The following is an 18,919-nucleotide window of genomic DNA, read 5'->3' on the forward strand; positions in this document are numbered from 1 at the left end:
GATGGTTAGGATGGATTTTCACTTTGTGACAGTCACACACACCCATATATTTCAAGATGAATGAGTTTTGGCTGTGAGGATATGCAATAATAGCAGCCAATATTATGGTGCACTTTCTGCATGTCTCAAAGCATGCTGGGTAAGTTCCTAATGTGGTTTCCCGCTCTCCAGATCGGCCCAGCAGAGGTTGCGTTCAGGTGGGCGTCTGGTATCGTGGGCTCTTCCTCCGTAAGACACAAGTTCATATCTTTGTAGGAGTAAAGTCAGCTGTACAGCCAGGAGGAGGAGGAGATGAAATTAGAACCGCTGTGAGTTTTCCCTTTTCACGAGCACAAGCTTTCACGACCATAAGTTTAATATGAGTTTCTGATCACAGACTTCATATGAAACATTGGCCCTATTATAAAACCCAGTAAAAAAAATGCATCCTTTACAGAGAAGACACTCCCAGAATGCATCACAAGCTCAGTAAAATAATCCAAGATTCGTGTGCAAGATTAGTAATATTATTTATGCACCAAATAATCATATTATGTATAGGTAACTGTATATATTTAGTGCTAATCATCTATCAAGAGGTGATGTGTCAGAGCAGTCAAAGCATCTGGTGTAGGCGATTTCATATATTGGCCACCAGGGGGCGTAATTCACAATATTTATACAGTGTATCCAACTTTAAATATAAATTGATCTTGTTATAGTGTTACAGTTATTATAATCCAATTTTTACAGAGAAATCGTGGTGGGTTGTACCTGCAGACTGACTAAAATGGGAAAGAATTTAAGTTATTTTTGCTTTAGTTTAGACCAGCTAGTTTGATAGTGGTCTAACTGGTGGACTTTTCCACTAAAATACAACTAATAACTTTAGAGAATGCGCAAGTTTATATACATAAAGATTCGCGGTATTTAACTATCACTGAAAAAAATGCTGGGTTGAACCCATGGGTCAAATATGAACAATCCCTGCCGTTGGGTTTAAAAATTCTCTATATAAAAAAAGTTATATTAAATGGTTAAAAATGTAAACCAACGGTTGGGTTTGTCCATATTTGACCCAAACATGGGTTGAAAGAACCCAGCATTTTTTTTTACATTGACATTTAAATACCGCGAATCTTTAGCCTGTGCGTTCTAATGTTGTTAGTTGTATTTTAGTTTAAATGTCCACCAGTCAGACCACTATCAAACACATTTTTAACCGTTGTTTTACATTTTTTTAGTAAATATATGGACAACACCAACCGTTGGGTTTCAAATTTGAATATAACAAATGTAAACCAACGGTTGGGTTTGTCCATATTTGACCAAAAAAACAACCCAGCATTTTTTTTAAGTATACAAAGGAGACATCCGAACGGTACTTGAAAAAAGAAATTGTATGAAAGCTATTTTTTGTTATTATTTTAGTGGAAACCGTGTATTTATTATTTACCTCAGCTGATTTAGGCTACAAAGCAAAATAGCGCCTTTTGGTGCGATACTAGTTTAAAAAAAAAAACGTCCATTGGGAAAATCACACTGTTTAAAAACAGCTACATTTCTTTGCTTCTGAAAATCGAGTTGTTCGTTCTAGCATCTGATAAAAGGGTGAAACTAACTCCAGGGACGCGTGAGAAAGATGGCAGGGCGAGTCTCTTGACAGTGAGGTAAATCGACACTGAGAGGGTAAATAGTTCTGTCTCTTTAAGTTGGTGTCAAAGCCGATTAGCGCTGATCTCGGTCGTGATTCTGTTGTACCGTCTGCTCACTGCATCTATTTATGTTTTACGTCCCTGCGCGTGGTTTAGACCATATTTTTATTAATATTTGCCGACTCTTTTACTGTATTTTCGGGTTTTTTTTTACACGCGCACACCTTTCTACAGCTGTGCGTAATTACGCGTCACGCGCGTCTGGAATCTCCTTTACGCGCTTTTGGCTGGACTTTACATCCTCATCTCTGGCTGCTGTGTGTGAGGATGAGGATGATGATGATGGGCTCAGTGTGACAACCAGGGCTTAAAGATGCAGAAGAGCGTGCGTTATAACGAAGGACACGCGCTCTATCTGTCCATGGTCGCGCGTAAAGAGGGAGTTAAACGCGGTTACTTGAGTAAAAAAGCCGCAGAAAACAACCGCTGGAACGAGAAGTACTTCGCGCTTTACCAGAATGTGCTGTTCTACTTTGAGAACGAGCAGAGCACCAGACCATCTGGGATTTATTTGCTGGAGGGATGCTCCTGTGAGAGGATCCCGGCTCCGAAAGTGTCCACCGTTGGGAAAGAGAGCTCGGATAAACAGCAGGTATGGTCTGACCTCACATTCACTCTACATTTCATCTGCTGTGGTCTATTAATTACTCGGGGTCACGATTAAAGCCACATTTGTGGTGTGAATGTGTGCCAGTTGGGAGGAAGTTGGTTTCTAAACACACCGCGTGTTTGGGTCTGTTTATCAGTGTTTGTGTGTCATTGGAGACTAATGAAAGTTTCACGGTTTTGGTCAGACATTAAATATATGAAAAATAGATGTGTTTTGAGGACAAAATTATTATATTTTTTATCGTGTTCAATATTACTTGAATAGAATGATATCAGAATTGAAGTTTTAAACTATCTTTATTTAAAAAAATATGAAAGACAACAAGAACTTCACACAAAAAATAGCCAATTTGTGAAACCAACAGACAAAACCACTGCTCGAGTTACTCTAACCTTCACTGTAAAAATGATGATCAATAACTTATGACAACATATGTTCTTATTTTAACTTGCCAAAATAAGTTAAGTTACTGTTTTTTAATAAGTTATACAAGATTCAACTAATTTTAAGTCATTTTAATGTAATTTAAGTTCAAATGACTTAAACATCCAAGTTGATTGTACGCTGTAAAAAATATTGTTGGTTTAACTTAAAAAAGTAAGTAACCTGGTTGCCTTACAATTTTGAGTTCATTGAAATTTAAAATTTTAGTTAATACAATGAAGGAAATTGGTTTAATAAATGGAAACTCAAAATATTATTGTATCTGAACCACATAAATAAAAAAAAATTGTGATAAATCATGAAAATATAGCATAATTTGGCATGCTTCACTGCATTATTACAAATAAAACACACAATTACGCAATATGCTTACAATATCTTTTAATAATATTTGAATAAACACTGTAAAAAATACTGTTCCGTTTTACTCAATAAAATTGAGGCAACTATTTTCATCAGCTTTTTGAGTTTTTTAAACTCATTTTATTTGTATTTATCCTATTAGACGTTGCATATTTTCAACTTGGACTAGTAGGGGAGAGCGGGGCACAACCTAACGCTTTTTGAATTTCTCAGTTTGTGTAAATCCACTTGGGCTTCAGAGTATTTATTTTGTCCCACATTAATTGCACACATGTCTAGTACAATTATGTGGTTTTGTTTCATTAATACGGTGTATACTTTTCTCTTGATTTACCCCGAATGAATGGAAGTGAAATGTGACAACATGCCCCATAGATGGGGCACAACATGACCAAATAACAGCTTAAATTGTTTCCTGATATAATAAAAAAATATACAAGACAAACTAAAATATTTTGTCAACAAAATACAATTATTAACTTTTTAAAATAAAAATAATAGCATTTTTTAATCATTAAAAATATAAGCATTTTTGAGTTTGACTACAAACACATCGCTAAATACAGCTATACAGCATAGTTCAAAACATAATAATAATAATTAATAATTTCTGAACATTAACTCTCAGTCATTATTCACCCTTTTCTCATGGTTTCTCAAAAGAATTCATAAAAGTATAGAATATAATGGCATATTTCTAATAGGGGCTCATTGTAACGCAGTGCTACAGCATCTGCACAACTGGGATTTAAACCGCGGCTCGTGTCTTCTGCTGTTAGATCAGCATTAAAGAACTATATCAACTGTTAAATAACAGATATAAGATTAAAATATTATCGTATTTGTCTTATTTTAAATAAACACAAAAAACAGAGATGAAAACTAAGCTTAAGTAGGAAATTTACTTTTGCTATATGGTTAAAAACATGTTCAGTAATATCTTCCAGAGATTTTTAAATGTTGGCACAATTTTTTTCTCTAAATAATGTTGATATTGCAACTAGTAAATACACTAAGTTTCTTCATTCTGGCATGTGTGGAAAGGGTTAAAACATGCGTGTTACAACTAACCCTGCGTTAGGTTGTGCCCCGCGCTCCCCTAATGGCAACTCAATTTTATCAATTTAGAAAATTATAGTTTTAAGTATATCCAACATAATCTTTTAAGTAATGTTTACAAATGTCTCCTTGTAAGCCACACATTAAGTTACTTTTTTTCAAGCTACTTTTATATTTTAACTGTATTTTCTATAAATTAAATTATTTTCAGAATTTTTAAAAAGTACCATGAAACACTAAACCAGCATCTCAATACAAAACATTTATTCACCTATAAATTACAATACAACTGAAACACAGTACTTTATTTTTTTTACCTTTACATAAAGCTGACTTCAAGTAAAAAACAAAAAACTTTACGTACTACAAGAGGGTAGCAACAGTATTTCATATTCATATAACATTTTTTTCAATGACCATTGGTCTGTTTAACCCACTGAGAACAGTAATTCAGTCATCTAATTAAAAATGTGCTTTGAACAATGTTAAAACATCGAATCGAAATAATTATTACATCAGCTGATAATTATTAATCCCTGAGAAAAGTGAACACCAATGCCAGTTCACCCAAAAATGAATATTCTGTTATTAATTCCTTGCCCTCATGTCGTTCCAAACCGTTGTTCATCTTCAGACACAAATGAAGATATTTCTGAAATCCCAGAGCTCTCTGACCCCTCCATAGACAGCAATGTAATGAACACTTTTAAGGCCCTAAAGGAAAGACATTGTTAAAATAGTTCACGTGACTGTTTCAACCATGGTTTCAACATTAATTTTATGAAGCGATGAGAACTTTGTGTGCAAAAATAAACAAAAATAACAACTTTATTCAACAATTTCGTTTTAGCACCAGTCACGCTAGCCAAGCCATGTACTTAAAGAGAAAGGTAACCCAAAAATGAAAATGAAAATTTACTCACCCTCAAGTTGTTCCAAACCTGTATGAGTTTCTTTGTTCTGCTGAACACAAAGGAAGATATTTTGAAGAATGTTGGGAACCAAGCAGATAGAGCAACCATTGACTACCATAGTAGAGAAAAAAATGGCGGCGGGCTGAATAAGGCGTATGCCTGGCTGATTAACAGAAGTTTCTTCCTGCTTGTGTTGGTTTCTGTAAATATTGCGTATTTGTGCTGTTATCATATTGTATTGTATTGATATATTGATATTATATTGGACATCCTAGCCTGGATGCCAGCCGAGCCCCGCTCACAACATTTTAACTCGGGCAGTTCGGTCTGGACTTGATCCGTAGAGGAGTAATTATGCCCGAACAGAAACTGTTCGGACCAATGAAATTGTCAGGGTGGGCTTTAGACGATAATGGACAGATTATAAACCGTAACGTAATCATCAACGTCATCAAAGGCGCTTGGGTTGAATTTGTTCTAATCCTAAACGGAGAACGTATATGCGTTCACCTTTACTATTTCTCTCAGTAATGAAGATCGTGTTGGTACTCTGTACTCTGTGTATCCTTAAATTATTTTTTTACAACACCGGCAAAGATTGTTTACACTCATCTTTTTCTTCTAACGTTAGGCTACTTATTCCATCGTGCGGGCAGACAGGGTTGCTACTCAAAACTAGCCAAAAACAAGCCCAATAGCTTTCCGGGGGGGGGTTCTCCGGGAAAAAAAGGCATTTGGGGGGTAAAATATATGTTATTTTGGCAGGGCTGCCTGCTAAAATTCGCATTCCTGGGTCTGTATATCACATAATTGGGGTCGCTTCAACCCGCGGACTTGGCAACACAGTGCAGTTGAGTTCTGTTGACATTTGACAACTAACTTTATGCGTCGCTCCGTTGCTCTGATTGGTTGTAGGTCTATCCAATTGAGGTCTTTCCTGGTTTGGTTGAAACACGCCCCATAATCACAGCCCAACGGAGCAGTATCAGAGTCCTATTCTGACTAGAATTGAGTATGACGACGTCAGGCTATGCTTATCCATTAATCATGGAAAAGTCCTGGAAGTTCTCTGGTCAAGAAATGTATATTTGAAGACATTTTTACAGCTTTAAAAACAGGCATGCACATAAACGAGTGTGCGCTGTGGTTGCTGCTGGTGTTAAGCAGCATCTTGCAGATTATACACTCATCTTCTGCATATGAAGCAGATATATTCTGATCCCCGGACGTTTGTTGGGACCACACGAGACTTGAAAGCCCCTCATCAGCACGACTCAGACACTCTCAGGCCGACACGTTTTGTCCAGATTAAGGCCTGTTGTCCGTTCATGAGCCTAAGCCACGCTGATAAGCAGGATCTGCCTGAGTTTTGTAGTTTCCTGTGATTTTTTTTTAATAGCCCAAATGTCTAATTACCAAAATTTACTATCTAAAATATGAGGGGTACAATTTATTTCAAACTCGTGTTTTGTTCACGTTTTTAATTTTGAGTTGGAAAATTGCAATTCTATGGATGTTTTGCATGCCAGGTCTCCGTGCCAGCCGTGCGACTGAAAACTATGAATTAAGAATAATGACAACTACAAACATACTCAAATGGAAAATGACCCTAGTTGTGAATAATTCTCAGTTGAAGAAAATGTGCAACACTCACTCTAGAAGAAAAAAGTTTGGACTTTATTAATTTAATGCCTGCTACAGATCATAACAAAGTGCAAATCTAATAAACTTGGGTACGACATGTATATAGACTGTACGATGATGACACATTGAATCGTAGGCTACGACGCAAGTTAGTATTGAAATAAAACGTCATCAGCATGCACTATTGGTAAACAAATAGAGCAAGATGAATTGCCTTTTGGCAATTGTGGTTTTTATGTGCACTGAAAAAAGAGGAGGAAGCGAAAGAGGAGAATATGGACTCATGGCTAGGGAAAAGAGGCCAACTTGGCATGCCAGTCTTGTAAATGGAGAACAAGGTAACAGTTTTAAGCTTTAACGCCAGGTTACATTGATCAATACGCCATTTCATGTTGCATTTTTATTGGCGTCAGTAGACGTAGGTCGTAGCAGCAAACACTGAGATGATAATGATACATTTCTGACACTGTCAGAAAATTATTGCAGGCTATTTTTGGTCGCAAGACCGTGACTACGGCCGTCTTTGAACCTCTCACTCTATGACGTTTATGATCCACGATTGACCATCTTTCGTCTGGGACAGCCCAAAATCGTACAGTGTGTACTGGGCTTGAGAGGGAAAAGGAGAAACATCAATTGTACATACCATAGTCTATCTCCTGATTAAGCCTTTTGGGAAACAATGTATCTAAAATAAAAATCCAAAAAGTTTCCCTGGATTTATAATTCACATCAATATCTCCGCCTCCTTGGTCTGATAGTTGTGAATTTAGTTGTGAATAATTGTGATCAAAATTAAAGGGGTCATGAACTGAGAAATCAAATTCTCCTTGAGCTTTTGACATATAAGAGGTCCTCATACTATAAGAATATCCTGTAAGATTCAGAAATAAAACTTCCTTTTTAGTCCAAAAACAGCTTTTATTGTAAACAAGCCCAGAGAACGACTCGTTGTGAAAGAACGCCTCTGCAGAAGAAGATCAACGCCTACTTCATCATTGCAACTTTGGCCCCGCCCACTGGTGTGTTAGTGAGATGACGAGGAGATCACTGGACTACAAATAACATCACCTTCCAAAGGATCCTAATGCTAGGAATGTGCTTATTAATTTTCAACAATGTGAATGTCTCAGTTGAGCATTATTTATTTGTATTCGCTACATTTAACTGTGGATTCTTTGGTAAATCAGTCGCAATTTCAGCGCAGGCTTTTACGATATGGACTCGACAGTAATGCCACAACATGTGAGTAACCATGTTCATTCTACTGCCTGATCTGTGATCAGATGATTCATGTCCAGTCAGATGTTCTTTGTCTGTGTCAGTAAATCAAACCAGTGACTAAACGCTTATCTTCACATTGTTTCTGATGAAAATATCTTATTTAATTGGTGATTAAATTATATATAGAAAGCGATCAAAGAACGCTCCCTTTACAATCGCTGGAGCTGTCAATCACAAATTTATCAGTGACTGGGTTCTGGACTCGCCCCAAAACTCCTGTAATCAACAAATCTCTTTTTTTGTTGTTGATCTAAATATAATGCTATAATCAACACTTTTCACGATTAGTTAACCTTGAGAGCTGTAATAGTAAAAACATGCGTTTTTAAAGCGTTTAACACTGAAGTCTCACAGTAGACATGCCCCTTCAAACCAGGTAGGAAAAATTTGTCTGGCTATCACCAGACCAAGCTCATTTTAAGATTGAACATTGGTCTGGGGAGTCTGCTCTGTATTTTCTACTGCACAAGAGGCGTGATCAACGAGCATAATTCAAATGACTCTGTATGCAATTGGATAGTCCTCCAACCAATCAGACCACAAGAGGCGTGATCAACGAGCAACGACCTATCGCTTCTCTATCCGTCATCGTGTTAAACCTGCCAATAGTGCAGCCGGTGGATAAGCCAGTCTGTGATTGGTTCCCGCAAAAGTGTAACAGAAGCAGTAGAAATGAATGTACAGGTTTCCAGACTGATTTGCCGGGGCGAAATCAAATCGCTGGCAGATCAGGCAGGGTTTACACAGTCTAAGGAAAAATGCCTTTTATTTCTAAATTATGACAATTTTTTATGTAAAAATCATACTGCTGTAACACTGTAAGTGCACCCCAGGAAACATTATAAAACAAAACAATATAGTTCATGACTCCTTTAAAGTATAAATGATGATTACTATAGTAATATATATATATATACACACTTTTTTTGCATTTTTGTTGCATTTTTAAAATAATAATTAAAAAAAATTGTGTTTGTATAATTTTTCCAGTTGAGGGATCCCCCTAAAGAGAAGTGTTGTCAGATTTAGCTAAGTAAAGCCACATGCACACTCAATCTCCTCTGTTATGTTATAGCAGATGTTGTCTTCCTCCAAACACACACACGCACACACACATCTCTGAGATTATGGCTCTGGCCAGCAATGCACTCTCAATCTGAAACACGCTTGTGTGTGGACGCACTCTGAACCACCGACTGTTTGACCTCTAAAGTGCAAAATGCCCTATTTTTGTAACACTCTAGAATAAAGGCCAGTTCACATAAAGGACGATGGCTATAAAGATAACGATAAAGATATACTTCTAAAAATCTTTCTCAGTATTAAAGAATAGCAGAGTTCATACAACAGCTATAACGATAATGACACGATATCGTTGGAATCACTTTCAGAACGATTTTTTCCAGGTGATGATGAACGATAAAAACATTGACAGCCAATCAGAATCCATCCTGCTGTAATGAGCTCAAGCATTTAAAGTGACAGACAAGCACACGCTTAGAATAAACAGAGCGATATCGTCCATATATCCGATATTGTCTGATCTCAAGAGACGCTCTGGGGACTGACGCTAGAGGTAGTAGCCTTTAGCCTCCTTCTTAGAGTGTCTGACTCTCATGCCGATGGACCCGGGTTCGAGTCCCGCTTGGAGCGGGGCGGTTCGAACAGGAGGGGTTACATTGGTGCCGTGACCCGGATGGGAGTGAGGTTTAGGGGGTGAGTGTTACGGAGGCCAGCTAGTAGTTGCTGTGCAAGTAAACCTCACTCCTCTGATCTCAAGAGATGTTCTAGCGACTGACGCTAGATGTTGCAGCCTTTAGCCTCCTTGTAAGAGTGTCTGATGCTCATGCCGATGGACCCGGGTTCAAGTCCCGCTAGGAGCAGGAGGGGTTACATTGGTGCCGTGACCCAGATGGGAGTGAGGTTTAGGGGGTGAGTGTAACGGAGGCCAGCTAGTAGTAGGAATAGTTTTCTTTTTAAATATCTGAAATAAGTATTTTATCTATGCATTGACATTTTTTATCTCTATATGTTTGGTATTATGTTTGTTTTTTGTTTGTTTTGTTTTTTTGTTTTTGTTTGTTTATCCATGTCTGGGACTACGAATGGAAATTAGCTTTGTGCTAAATCCGGTGTATTTACGTCAATTTATATTGTACGTTCATCAATATGCATTGTCTAATCCAAATAGATAAATAAATAAATACAAATAGTTGCTGTGGGAGTAAACCTCACTCCTCTGATCTCAAGTAACGTTCTAGCGACTGACGCTAGAGGTTGCAGCCTTTAGTCTCCTTGTTAGCGCGTCCGACTCTCATGCTGGCGGACCAGGGTTCGAGTCCTGCTTGGAGTGGATTATATTGGTGCCGTGACCCAGATGGGAGTGAGGTTTAGGGGGTGAGTGTAACGGAGGCCAGCTAGTAGTTGCTGTGCGAGTAAACCTCACTCCTCTGATCTCAAGAGATGTTCTAGCGACTGACGCTAGATGTTGCAGCCTTTAGCCTCCTTGTAACTGTGCGTTCACACCGGACGCGATTCGCGCGAGTGATTTACATGTTAAGTCAATGCAGAGACGCGAAATGGCATTCTGCGGCGCGATTCGCGCGAATGAGGCGGCGAGATTCGCGCGATTCGCGCGATTGAGGCGGCGAGAAGGACGCGACTTGAGCGTTTTGAACGCGCGATTCGCGCGAATCACGTGAATCGCGCGAAACGCTCAAGTTGAAAAATCAGAACTTTGGCGGATATTTCGCGCCGCGTTAACCAATCAGGAGCTTGCTCTAGTAGTGACAACAATGAAGAGAAAATCTGTATATTAATATCTGGTTCAGACAATATGATTATCACTGTGATAACATTAAATGACATGAAACACAACCCAGTCTCTTTTTGTTAAATGCAAGTTTATGTATGATCAATAATACAAAAGTATAAGTAATGTATAACAAGCTATACATGAAATAAAGCAAACAAAGTCAGTGCTAGTAGGCTAACGTTACAACTGCAACATACAGTTATAGCCTAAAAATATAAAGTAATGAAACTTATCTTTGCCCTCAGCCTAAATGATTTGCCAGGGAACAAATTATAGATCCATGAGACCAAAGATCGGCCGTTACAAGACGAATTATAGCTCGAGACACACCACAGAGACATCAGAGCCAGCGGTAGACGGCAGAAGGACTGGCCGAGGAAAGGTTGCCCTCGCCGGCTTTCACGTGCGCTGAGCGCGCTGTCCGCTGGAGCTCACAGCTCCGACAACGGCAGATAAAATGTTCAAATAGGCACTGTTTATGTAAATACACCACAGATTTGAGCTTTAAACAACTACATTATCGACTGAAAAAGTCTTAAAACTACGTTTTGTCACACATTAACAGTAGATATGAACAAAAAAAAAGACATGTAAACACAGCCCATGTCAGCCATTTCTCAACGAGACGAGCTGCTGGCGGAAGCCCCGCCCATGACGCGAATTCGCATCTGTTGTGCAGTGAATGTCACGCGCGATTCGCGCGAGTAAACTCAAAATGTACACGCGTCCACCTTCGCGCGATTAGCGCGAATTATTCGCGCGAATCGCGTCCGGTGTGAACGCCACATAAGAGTGTCTGATGCTCATGCCGATGGACCCGGGTTCAAGTCCCGCTAGGAGCAGGAGGGGTTACATTGGTGCCGTGACCCAGATGGGAGTGAGGTTTAGGGGGTGAGTGTAACGGAGGCCAGCTAGTAGTAGGAATAGTTTTCTTTTTAAATATCTGAAATAAGTATTTTATCTATGCATTGACATTTTTTATCTCTATATGTTTGGTATTATGTTTGTTTTTTGTTTGTTTTGTTTTTTTGTTTTTGTTTGTTTATCCATGTCTGGGACTACGAATGGAAATTAGCTTTGTGCTAAATCCGGTGTATTTACGTCAATTTATATTGTACGTTCATCAATATGCATTGTCTAATCCAAATAGATAAATAAATAAATACAAATAGTTGCTGTGGGAGTAAACCTCACTCCTCTGATCTCAAGTAACGTTCTAGCGACTGACGCTAGAGGTTGCAGCCTTTAGTCTCCTTGTTAGCGCGTCCGACTCTCATGCTGGCGGACCAGGGTTCGAGTCCCGCTTGGAGTGGATTATATTGGTGCCGTGACCCAGATGGGAGTGAGGTTTAGGGGGTGAGTGTAACGGAGGCCAGCTAGTAGTTGCTGTGCGAGTAAACCTCACTCCTCTGATCTCAAGAGATGTTCTAGCGACTGACGCTAGATGTTGCAGCCTTTAGCCTCCTTGTAAGAGTGTCTGATGCTCATGCCGATGGACCCGGGTTCAAGTCCCGCTAGGAGCAGGAGGGGTTACATTGGTGCCGTGACCCAGATGGGAGTGAGGTTTAGGGGGTGAGTGTAACGGAGGCCAGCTAGTAGTAGGAATAGTTTTCTTTTTAAATATCTGAAATAAGTATTTTATCTATGTATTGACATTTTTTATCTCTATATGTTTGGTATTATGTTTGTTTTTTGTTTGTTTTGTTTTTTTGTTTTTGTTTGTTTATCCATGTCTGGGACTACGAATGGAAATTAGCTTTGTGCTAAATCCGGTGTATTTACGTCAATTTATATTGTACGTTCATCAATATGCATTGTCTAATCCAAATAGATAAATAAATACAAATAGTTGCTGTGGGAGTAAACCTCACTCCTCTGATCTCAAGTAACGTTCTAGCGACTGACGCTAGAGGTTGCAGCCTTTAGTCTCCTTGTTAGCGCGTCCGACTCTCATGCTGGCGGACCAGGGTTCGAGTCCCGCTTGGAGTGGATTATATTGGTGCCGTGACCCAGATGGGAGTAAGGTTTAGGGGGTGAGTGTAACGGAGGCCAGCTAGTAGTTGCTGTGCGCGTAAACCTCACTCCTCTGATCTCAAGAGATGTTCTAGCGACTGACGCTAGATGTTGCAGCCTTTAGCCTCCTTGTAAGAGTGTCTGATGCTCATGCCGATGGACCTGGGTTCAAGTCCCGCTTGGAGCAGGAGGGGTTACATTGGTGCCGTGACCCAGATGGGAGTGAGGTTTAGGGGGTGAGTGTAACGGAGGCCAGCTAGTAGTAGGAATAGTTTTCTTTTTAAATATCTGAAATAAGTATTTTATCTATGCATTGACATTTTTTATCTCTATATGTTTGGTATTATGTTTGTTTTTTGTTTGTTTTGTTTTTTTTGTTTTTGTTTGTTTATCCATGTCTGGGACTACGAATGGAAATTAGCTTTGTGCTAAATCCGGTGTATTTACGTCAATTTATATTGTACGTTCATCAATATGCATTGTCTAATCCAAATAAATGTATAAATAAATACAAATAGTTGCTGTGGGAGTAAACCTCACTCCTCTGATCTCAAGTAACGTTCTAGCGACTGACGCTAGAGGTTGCAGCCTTTAGTCTCCTTGTTAGCGCGTCCGACTCTCATGCTGGCGGACCAGGGTTCGAGTCCCGCTTGGAGTGGATTATATTGGTGCCGTGACCCAGATGGGAGTGAGGTTTAGGGGGTGAGTGTAACGGAGGCCAGCTAGTAGTTGTATGCGAGTAAACCTCACTCCTCTGATCTCAAGAGACACTCAAGTGACTGACACTAGAGGTTGCATCCTTTAGCCTCCTTGTTAGCGCATCCAACTCTCATGCTGGTGGACCCGGGTTCGAGTCCCGCTTGGAGCGGGCAGTTCAAACAGGAGGAGTAACACTACCCAATAAGGAACTGTCCCAGTCCTAAATTTGATATTACTTACTGATTAGTTAATCTTGTTTCCATATTAGTTAATAGTAGTAGCTGAAGTGTCCTGCATTACTTCCTGTGGTAATGATGGACCATTATTTTAAAGTTTTACCCCTATTTTGTTTTTTGTTTTTTTTGTGTAGTTTAGTTTTTTTTTCTTCCCGTAATTGCATTATGATATCTTACTTTGCATGTTATTCATTGAACTATATTTTTATTTACATCCACTTGCATAATTCTCAAAAGATGATGATAGTTTGTGGTTTTGCTGATTGTCACTACAGAAGCCCCATGGCATAAAGCAGAGAGCTTCATAACAGCATTTTAAAAACAAACGCTGATTGTGCTTTGATTTCTGGGCCAACTCAATTAAACAAGCTTTTGTGATATGCAAAGTAACCTGGATAAATATAATACAGTCATCTATTGATGGAAAAGAAATATATCTAGCAGGAAATGGCTGCTTTTAGTTTAGAATAAAATTATAATTAATTATGGTAATGTTTTTAATGCGATTCTACAAAGTAGTTTGCTCATTGGCCTATTGGCCGATATTTACTCTCGCTCTCCAGCAGTTTATCTCCCGCTTTGAACATAATAAAGATTCAGATGCAAATGAAATATGCTTGAAACAAACACTGGTGTGCCAATGACTTGTGTTACCATGGAAATGGGGTTTGATGTCATGTTGAAGTGCCACTGTATTATCATGCTTGCAGCACTTACACAGGAGTGAGTTCTGTTCCCATTAAAGTCAACATTAAAATTAAGACTTGCCCTATTTATTTTATTGACCGCTCACTCCCTTAAAACAAATGATGTAATCATGTCTGCCTGTCTAGACTTTTTATATAATTGCATAAACTACCGTTCAAAAGTCTTGAGTCGGTAAGATTTTTTTAATGGGTTTTTTTCTCTTCTGCTCACCAGTAGAAACAGTCATTTTGAATGTATATTTAAATATATTTTATTTATGTAATTTTTTCTCCATCTTCAGTTTTACATGACTAACTTGATGATTTGCTGCTCAAGAAACATTTATGATTATTATCAATGAGTGATGCTTCATATTTATGTGGAAACCATGATGCATTTCTCAAGTCAAAAGAACAGCATTTATTTAAAATAAAAATATTTTGTTACATTATAAATGTCTTTATTTTAACTAATCTCTTATTTACATTGTGTTTGCACTGTTAGTTATGATGAATGCATAAATTATGAGATCACTGCATTCATGAGCTCAACATGTCTGCGATCGGCTACAATGATCATCACTGCAACCTTTCATGCCACAATCTAAATATAATGCCATTAGATCTAAATATAATGCTACAATCAACACTTTTCATGATTAGTTAAGACAGCAGTAATTGTAAAAAAGTGCTAAAGCTAAAGGTTTTCGAGAGAGTTACACATGTAATACTAGCTATTTCATATGCAAAGATGTTAGCCAATCACAGCGGTGGGCGTTTACACTGAAGTCTCACAGCAGCCAATCACAGCGGTGGGCGTTTACACTGAAGTCTCACAGCAGCCAATCACAGCGGTGGGCGTTTACACTGAAGTCTCACAGCAGCCAATCACAGCAGTGGGCGTAATACATCTTTGCTAAATAAAAGTATAACATTTGTTTGAAAAACAAAAACCAGCTCGTTCACCACTCTGCCCCAAATGTAAATCTAACATAGGTGATTATACTCACTGTGTATGGGATTGTCATTTTATTCAGACCTACTGGTTCAGAGTCACAGCCTATTTGAACAACATTTTAGGTTTAGCCTTGGATCCTGACCCTTTGTCGCTCCTTCTGGGTCTTCCATGTAAGCTTATTTCTAATAAGCATAAAAGACGTCTTTTTAGCCTGTTAACTTTTGCTGCCAGAAAGAATCTACTGATGTCGTGGATCAGCGATAAACCCCCCTCTATAAAGGGATGGCATTCAATCATAAGAGAAATTATTCCTCTGGAACTTCTAACATGTTTTATCCACTCTACAACTGACACTTTTATTCGTATCTGGACACCATATTTGGACAGCATAAATGCCTCCATTTGTGATGTTCTGAGGTTCGGTATGATGTAAGGTGTTTTTATTTTATTTTATGTATTTTTCTCCTTGTTCCCCTGTCTTCTGTCGGTCCTGCTGCACATATTTGGTCTTGGTACAATGCCTTGTTATTTTATGTATTCTTCTGAATAATATTAAAATAATAATAAAAAAAATAATACTTTTTTTTTTTTAACGTTAGTGTATATCTGAATGTTTATGCCAATAAATATATCGCACTATAAAAAATATTTGCTGCCTTAAAATTTTTAAGTACAATCAACTTCATTTCAATCAGTCATTTCAACTTAAATGACATTAAACTGATTTAAAAAAGTTTAAAAAGAGTTGAATCTTGTTAGTTAACTTATTTTTAACTTAGTTAAAGCAATGTAAAAACATGTTGTCAACTTATTAATCAAATACATTTTGCTTTTATACTCATTTTTAATCACTGTAAGTCAATATAGTTTTATATTGTATGTTTTGTATTTGTGTCGATAAATTGGAATCAAGCTGTTGCGCTGTATAACTATTAATTCTCAATGAATGTATAAAGACCATTCCTGACTTTTTTTTTTTATGTGTGAATATTTAATGTTAAAATGGGTTGTGAATGCCATTGCATGTTGATTATATCATATAATTTTCTACATTCTTACAGATGAGGTCCGCCTGGAAGGTGTGATCCCTGTGAGTCTTGTGGTTTCATGCGCTCACATGCACACATATGTGAGCGTCCATCTTTTGCACAGTGCTGGGTTGCCCGTCTAAGAATAGTAGCCCTTCTGGCAGTGTGTTTCTCTCAGACATGGCTTTTTCAATAAAAGTCTACAGCGCATGAGTTTGCAAGGGCAATCTATGTATGCATATAGGGCTGCTAGAAGAAATTATGCAAACAAGTCCGATATGAATGTAAATTCTGACCCGTCAAGCATTGTTACTGTAATTGGACAGAGAAGATGCATGTAAGTGGGATTCAGTGGGAGATGATAGTTGTGTGGGTCGGTGAAAGTGAATCCAGTGTATTTGTGGGCCGGTTGTGTCTATTGTTATCTCTCGGTTTAAACAAGGCCTGAGGCTCAGGACAGCGCATTAAAGACAGAGGAGAAGCTCTGCCGGTTACATAACCACACACACACACACACACACACACACACACACACACACATACCAGCCGTGCATCATGAGAACACAAACGAACCCTTAAGCGAGCCTACGTCCTATAAAACACACTCGCATTCTCTCTCGCCGTTTCACTCCATCACTTATTTGAGGGTAAACCTGTCAAGAACATGTCCAGGTCAGAAAAGTGTTTTTCCCTTCCAGACGTGATTTATTAAATTGACCTTTTTCAAGGTTTTAGGCTCTACTAGAACAGGTTTTCATGCTTGAATGTTGATTATTTCCCCCATATTGTCCATTGTTGCAGCTCCTCTCTTCCCAGTCTGCCTGTCTCTATGAAGCCCCTCCTTCAGAAAAGCACAGTGTGCTCTGATTGGTCGGCTGGAGCAGTGTGTTGTGATTGGTCAAGCGATTCGAGCGTGTGTGGGGAATGTCCCATTCCCTCACCATAACCGCCAGTTTCAACACACTACTGACTAACTCAACCAGGCCCCGCCCCTTTATTCTGCATATGAATTATTTAAATGAGGAATATTGTGAAGTGTTCGTTCCCGGAAGAAAACTCAAGACTACAATGGAGGCGTTTCAGGGAGTTCAGAAACACTGACACTGATATGGAGAAGAACTCTTTTTCAAACAGCAACATTACGACCCCTTTAAAGGGGTGGTTGATTGCCCCTTTTTACAAGATGTAAAATAAGTCTCTGATGTCCCCAGAGTGTGTGTATGTGAAGGTTTAGCTCAAAATACCCCACAGATCATTTTTTTACAGCATGTTAAAATTATCACTTTTTTGAGGGTGAGCAAAAACATGCCGTTTTTGTGTGTCCCTTTAAATGCAAATGAGCTGCTGCTCATGGGGTGGAGCTTCAAGAACTCCAGTTAGCTGCCCTGATTACCTCATGCAGACAGGCAATGAAACTGTTCAACCTTTTCTGTTCAAACAATGATGGAGAGACTCAAGAAGAAGTGACACCATGTAGAATGAGATGTTTCTGAATGGTTAGTTGATGGATTTATGTAGCTGATGTGGAGTTAACCATCTTCAAGTCATTGATTAGCTTCTTCTGTCATGATGGAAACCCGTTTCCGACACTAAATAAAAAAATAAAAAGAGTAATTGCGACTTTATAATTGCGAGTTATAAAGTCACAATTCTGAGATATATACTCGCAATTGCGTTATATAAAGTCACAATTCTGAGATATAAACTTGCAATTGCGATATAAATATAAACTCGCAATTGCGTGATATAAAGTCACAATTCTGAGATATAAACTCTGCATATGAATTATTTAAATGAGGAATATTGTGAAGTGTTCGTTCCCGGAAGAAAACTCAAGACTACAATGGAGGCGTTTCAGGGAGTTCAGAAACACTGACACTGATATGGAGAAGAACTCTTTTTCAAACAGCAACATTACGACCCCTTTAAAGGGGTGGTTGATTGCCCCTTTTTACAAGATGTAAAATAAGTCTCTGATGTCCCCAGAGTGTGTGTATGTGAAGGTTTAGCTCAAAATACCCCACAGATCATTTTTTTACAGCAAAATACAATACAAATACGTGATATAATTATAAACTCGCAATTGCGTGATATAAATTCACAATTCTGAGATATAAACTCGCAATTACGTGATATATTTATAAACTCGCAATTGTGTGATACAAAGTCACAATTCTGAGATATAAACTTGCAATTACGTGATATATTTATAAACTCGCAATTGCGTGATATAAAGTCACAATTCTGAGATATAAACTCAAAATTGCGTGATATAAAGTCACAATTCTGAGATATAAACTCGTAATTGCGTGATATAAAGTCACAATTGTGAGATATAAACTCAAAATTGCGTGATATAAAGTCACAATTCTGAGATTTAAACTCAAAATTGCGTGATATAAAGTCACAATTCTGAGATATAAACTCAAAATTGTGTGAAACAAAGTCACAATTCTGAGATATAAACTCGTA

General features: G+C 38.3%; 1 protein-coding gene across 1 annotated transcript in view; it reads left to right on the top strand.

The window, feature by feature from the left end:
* Positions 1–2,007: 2,007 nt before the first annotated feature.
* The window catches only part of rasgrf2a (Ras protein-specific guanine nucleotide-releasing factor 2a), a gene marked incomplete at its 5' end in the record, with an annotated part of 57,004 nt that continues 40,092 nt past the window's right edge, over positions 2,008–18,919 (top strand). Inside the window, one exon of the mRNA XM_079805077.1 lies at positions 2,008–2,286. Coding sequence (XP_079661203.1) covers positions 2,008–2,286 — 279 coding nt within the window. The remainder of the gene's footprint in view (positions 2,287–18,919) is intronic.

Source organism: Gobio gobio (genome assembly GCF_949357685.1).
Source record: "Gobio gobio genome assembly, chromosome: 22".
Taxonomy (NCBI): domain Eukaryota; kingdom Metazoa; phylum Chordata; class Actinopteri; order Cypriniformes; family Gobionidae; genus Gobio; species Gobio gobio.